At 42.4% G+C, this 6,000-nt stretch overlaps 1 protein-coding gene across 2 annotated transcripts in view; it reads right to left on the bottom strand.

Moving 5' to 3' along the window:
• Nucleotides 1-2,608: 2,608 nt before the first annotated feature.
• Nucleotides 2,609-6,000, bottom strand: part of SMOX (spermine oxidase) — a 68,487-nt gene continuing 65,095 nt past the window's right edge. For both annotated transcript variants that reach the window (XM_054990325.1, XM_054990326.1), the window contains exons 6-7: nucleotides 5,406-5,566; nucleotides 2,609-3,118 (exon numbers count right to left, since the gene is read on the bottom strand). In XM_054990325.1, the coding sequence (XP_054846300.1) occupies nucleotides 2,981-3,118; nucleotides 5,406-5,566 (299 nt within the window). In that variant the 3' untranslated portion in view covers nucleotides 2,609-2,980. The remainder of the gene's footprint in view (nucleotides 3,119-5,405; nucleotides 5,567-6,000) is intronic.

Here is a 6,000-nt window from a genome sequence, read left to right as displayed (position 1 = left end):
AAGCAATGGCAAACTACCTCTGTTAGTCTCTTCCCATGAAAACCCCAGCAGGGGTCGGCACAAATCAGCTATGGCTTGAGGGCGCTCTTCACCACCACAGTCTCATAAAAACATGGACAAAAATCCTCTGGAAGTTATCCTAAACCCTAACTGAAATGCACATATTTCAACAGGTCTTATGCAGGGAAATTTCCTGATGGATAGAGCCCCATAGGTCAAACTGGTTTGCCTGTTCTAGAGCCCCTGAATGGGTGCTTAAAATCTACCACCTCAGCTTTCTTCACAGCAGAGCTGCCACTGGCTGGACATGGCATAAGAACACAAATATTTATATAAATGCAAGCTGATGATTCCCAAGCTTCTGTTTCATAAATCAGGAAGCAAAGGAAGGGCACAAGACATCACAAACCTTGGCTGAGATCTCCTAACTGGTGTTTAGTCTCTTTGCAGAACAGGAGCTGGGCAGACAAAGAAAGCTGCCAAGCAGACTCTGAAAGGGGAGTCGTGCTTCCCCGTCAGCAGGGGCCAAGCGAGTCAAAACAAGACCAGGTCAACAAAAGGTGTTACCCAGCTTTGTTGGAGGCAGCTGTTCGCTCACGCTCATCCGAGCCCAGCAGCGATAACTAAGATTTAAAGACCTCTTCGAAGTATAATTTATATAAAATACAAACACAAAAGAGCAGAGTTCTCAACCTTCTTTAGGGTGAAAGTATATTGGAATGTTGGCCAAGTTTTCTCTTTGATTCAGGTAAGGGAGATGAAGGGCCAGTTCAAACGTTTCATCTCCCAGCGTTCTCATTTCAGGTCTTTCATCAGCTTATGGAAAAGCTAATGCTCGTCTTCAAATGTAACCTATCAAAATACACACCGGCTTCTGGCTTATTGCTTGGGGAGATGCAGAAAGCAGCAAGTTCTTTTAAAAACAGGCGCACAAACAAATTAGCTCAAGCTGAAGAACAAGATTCCAGTCCAGTAGCCCCTTAAAGACCAACAAGATGTCCAGGATACTGTCTTTCAAGAATCAACGCTTCCTTCGTATCTGATGATGGGAGCTTTGACTCTCAAAAGCTTATACCCCAGAAATCTGGTTGGTCTTTAAGGTGCTACTGGACTCGAATCTTCCTCTTCTACAGCAGACCAATATGAAATTAACTCAGGCTCACTTTTCACAGGAACTGTAGTTCAATGCTTTTTGTGAAGCACGTGCGATTAACAAAAGGGCAAGCGCATGTGGTTTAGCAACATCGGAGAATTTATTTGCCGAGCCAGACTAGCCCAAAGAAATGGTTTATTAGGCCAGCGACATTGCTTTCCATTTCCATATGTAGGAGAAGAGTTATGATTGATATTGGACTCACCTGTTTGGTAAACAGCCCCTCAGGGTATTTTTTTTCTTTCTTTGTTGTTTCAGTCTTATAATGTTGGTTCTTTTGTTGGGTAAACGCTTTCGCTGCATTATCCTTTCCTTTAATCTGATTATTAAATAATCTGTTGATGTATTATGTACTGATGTGTGTTGCTTTAAAACTACGATGATGTGTGGGGAAAACAGAGGTTTTGGGATACATAGACTGCATCACCCCTGTACTAAAAGATGTCTACTCGCTTTCGAGCCCAATTCAAAGCGCTGGTTCTTATCTTTAAAGTATAAAGTAATTTACGGCCAGGGTACTTGAAGGATGGCCTCTTCCCACATTGTCCAGTTAAGATCTGCCTCACAGAGCCCTGCCCCCCAGACATGAAGTGAGCGGTGACCAGAAACCAGGTTTTTTCAATGGTGCTACCTCACCTGTAGAATGTCGTTCTTCTAGAGGCCCAACTGGCACCTACTCTACAGTTGTTTAGGTTCCAGGCCAAAACATTTCTATTTACACAGATTTTTAAATAAGGGACTTTTTAAAAAACATCATTTCATGTTCCGTTCTCAGAACAGTTCAACCTGCATCATGTTTTATGTTGCTTTATGCTCTGGATGCTTTTTTGAATGCTGGGTTTGAATGACAAATAAGTGAGTTCTAGATCAAATCATGCCTGAATTTCCCCTAGAAACTAAGGTGACAAGACTGAGGCTATTGTATTTTGGTCACATCATGAGAAGACAAGATTCTCTGCAAAAAGACAATAATTCTAGGGAAAGTTAAAGGCAGTAGGAAAAGAGGAAGACCTAAATTGAGATGACTTGACTCAATGAAAGAAGCCATGGCTTCCACTTTGCAAGATTAAGCAAGTCTATTAATGTATATTGTCGAAGGCTTTCACGGCCGGAGAACGATGGTTGTTGTGGATTTTCCGGGCTGTATAGCCGTGGTCTTGGCATTGTAGTTCCTGGCAACAGCTGCAGGTGAAACGTCAGGAACTACAATGCCAAGACCACGGCTATACAGCCCTGAAAATCCACAACAACCCAGTCTATTAACGATAGGATGTTTTGGAGGTCTTTCATTCATAGGGTCACCCTAACTCAGAAGTGATTTGATGGCACAGAACTCACACAAGCCACCGCAGGCCAGTTTCCTGGAGAAGAGGCATAGAAATTTTCTAAACAAACAAATAATTGGTTCTCATGGCCAGGCGCTCCATTCAAAATCACCACCAGTATGTTCTGAAGTACATGCTCAAACTCTGCGGTTATTACAACATTTATTGAAGTATAGAAGGCACTTACAATACAGGGGTCGGGGACAGAATACCTCCAAAAGAAGAACCAGAAGTGCAGTCAGAAATCAAATTACACCAAAAAGAAAAATAACAGTTTTCACCTGGAACAGGAAGAGCACCTTTCCCTGTTAACCATACAGTACATGAAAATAAGCTACAATCAGTCAACTATGGGTTAAAATAGATAAGACTTTTTTAATATAAAAAGATAAAAAAAATTCTATTCTTAGCAGTTAGAAAAAGGGGGAAAAAACAGAATTATTTTAACACACAACCGTAAAAGGAATCACGAGTTAGTGGTTCTTCTGAAACTTCTGGCCTCTCAGTTCCTGCACTGTAAGAGGTCTTGGTACATTTCGGCAAGGCGAATTGCCTCTCTCTGGCCAGAAAGCAAAGCACCATGGGTAGTGGAATAATACTTCCTGTGGGTGGCCTCACCCGAAAACATCACCTGCATAGGCTGAAGATCCAGGCAGAGGGAGAAAAGAGCAGGGGAACAAGGGAGGTGAGAATGTATTTTTAAAAATTCAGGAAGAAAATTTTTTAATTAATCGCACACCAGGGAAAGGTAGGACCAGAACAACAGTTAAACACACACACAAAGATCACTGTAAGTAGGGGTGCCACAATTCTCCTCTAGGCCAATCACGTAGCCAACGGGGCCACGTCAAAGAAAAGTTGCTTGCAGAAAGGTGAGCCGCGGTTAGTTTCAACTTTGGTTTTCCAAGATTCCAGCGTACATTTATTTATTACATTCTGCTTCTCTCCCAAGTTAGGGACTCAAAGTGGCTCAGAACATCAATCTTCCCTCCACTATTTTCTCACAACGATCCTGTGAGCTAGGCCAGGGTGAGAGTTTGCAAGGATCCCAATGTCACGCAGCGAGCTTCCACGGCAGAAGTAAGGATTCGAACCCAGGTCTCCCCAGATTCTAGATCGCTACTCAACCCATTACACTACATCGACTCTCATGAGTTATATCAAAGGGGTATCTCAAAACACGCCAAAATTCATGAAAAAAATTACATATGCTTTACACCATTTCTCTTCAGGGATATTTTCAAAATTGTAAATGCATCGGCTTGCATCTTAAGAATTCATTCTTGAGTATAAGGGGTCAGTAGCTGCCAAGAACTGAATTTCAGGGAGTTGCGGCAGGAAGGCAGTCATTGGAAAGATCCGTTTCATGAGCGGAATTTTATTAGGCTGGCCTTTGTCATTTCAAGTGCAACGCTATGCAAGAGCTATTGTTCCAAAACGAATTATGTGTGACTGTTGTAAAAATTATATGTAGCACAGAACAAAGTAGTTTCAAATTTATTTAGGGTTTTGCATGAGAAAGAACCTGTCCTAAGTAATTTTTTAAACAAACAAACAAACAAACAACAGTTTATTTAAAAAGTTTGGGACTCCCTTAAATAGATAATGGTCTGAGTCAATTTAAGGCATCTTTGTTCGTTTATTGGGGAGGAAAGGGGCCGTGGCTCAGTGATAAGAGCATTGCTGGGCAAGTAGAAGGTCCCAGGTTCAATCCCCAGAAGAAACAGCTGAAAGGATCAGGGGTAAGTTGATGTAAAAGATCTCCATCTGTATATATTGTATGTATATATATATCTATTATATATTGTATTGTATTGTATTGTATTGTATTGTATTGTATTGTATTGTATTGTATTGTATTGTATTGTATTGTATTGTATTGTATTGTATTGTATTGTATTGTATTGTATTGTATTGTGTGTGTGTGTGTGTGTGTGTACATACAGCATGTGTGTCTTGTCGAAGCCTGGAAGATGGCTTCTTACCTCAACATGGCCAACCTGGCTACCTGGATCTATGCTATGGTACATGGTCCCGGGCTTTCTCTGTGGTGGCCCCTATCCTGTGGAATGACCTGCCTGAGGAAGTCAGAAGAGCCCCCACTCTCCTGGCTTTCCACAAATGATGCAAAACTGAATGATTCAAAAAGGCTTTTTACTCAGGTAGGAGGGAAGTATTGTAGGGAGGGGGGTCTCAGATGTTTTGCTAATGAATTAGGGACTATAGACTTCACCACTATGTTGCCTTACATACTATCTGTTGCTTTAAGTATATGCTCCTATGTGCTACCATTGTTTATGGAAATGTCCTTGATATTGACTGTACTAATCTCACTGTGTAATCCACCTTGAGTCTCAGTGAGAAAGACAGACTATAAATGACATAAATAAATTAAATAAATAAATAAGTTGTAGCAATCAACCTGCAATTCTTAAGGAAACTTGAGAAACTGGCAAACTGGGGCCAGTCACCCTCCCTCAGCCTACTCTACATCACAGAGTTGCTTTGAGAACAAAACCGGGGCGGGGGGGGGGCAGGAGTCTTTGAAGGAAGGGTGAGATAAAAGTGGATAGAAATGTTTGTTTTCAGGACTGCCAAGAGGTGTACTAAGGGCCCCCTGGTCACCGTGGGAGGCTCATGGAGCTAAGAAAGTTACGTGATTAGTTATAATACAATCTGTGGGTTGGCTCTTGGGCTGATTCTGCACACGTTGGATAATGCACTTTCAATGCACTTTATTGTTTGAGGTGGATTTTTTGTTCCGCACACAAAAAAAATCCGTTCCAAATGATCTATAAAGAGGATTGGAAGTGCATTATCCAACGTGTGCGGAATCACTCTTGGTGGGCCCAGCAAAAATCACCGTCTGGGGACCCACGGCATGTCTCGGCAGTCCCGGTTCGGGTTCTTTTCCACAGCGTACTTACAACTGTCTTGGAGCTCTCGGTATAAGGCAGTGGCTTTGCCAGTTTCTCCACATCCACTCCACTCGACCCAACTTGGGTATAGGAATATGAGCCACGGAAATAAGGATTGCTGCCCCACGAGGATCGGAGGATCCGCCGAGGTTTTGGAATGTCGGGATTCCCTAAACCAAAAGCAATGAAGAGAAAGGAAGTGACTGAGAAGCCCCAAACCATGCCAAAGCAGGAGCCTAGAAATCCAGCTGTCAAAATAGGCATCTTATCATGGGGAACACTGACTGCCTTTGCTTTCGAAAGAGATGTTCTTATGAGTCCGGCCAAATGTTCCTTGCTAACCCTTTTGTTTCTTTGTTGGGCTGGCCTTCCACAGCAGTTGTCTTCTGGTGGTGCCCACAGCTCACAGTATTGCCTTTCAAGGATGCTGAGGCCAGAGCAGACAAGATCCTATCATCTGGGTAATCAATATTTATTGTGGCCATTTTCACGCAACTATTAACGCCTCCAGGAAATCGCACAAAACTCACGATAGCGTCTTCATAGCACAATTTCCCATTTAATGGCATGATGATGTCAGAAATCGCACCATTAAACGGGAAAT

This window comes from Eublepharis macularius, chromosome 10, assembly GCF_028583425.1.
Source record: "Eublepharis macularius isolate TG4126 chromosome 10, MPM_Emac_v1.0, whole genome shotgun sequence".
Taxonomy (NCBI): Eukaryota; Metazoa; Chordata; class Lepidosauria; order Squamata; family Eublepharidae; genus Eublepharis; species Eublepharis macularius.
Note: the sequence above shows the minus strand (reverse complement) of the source record. Positions and strands in the feature narration are given on the sequence as shown.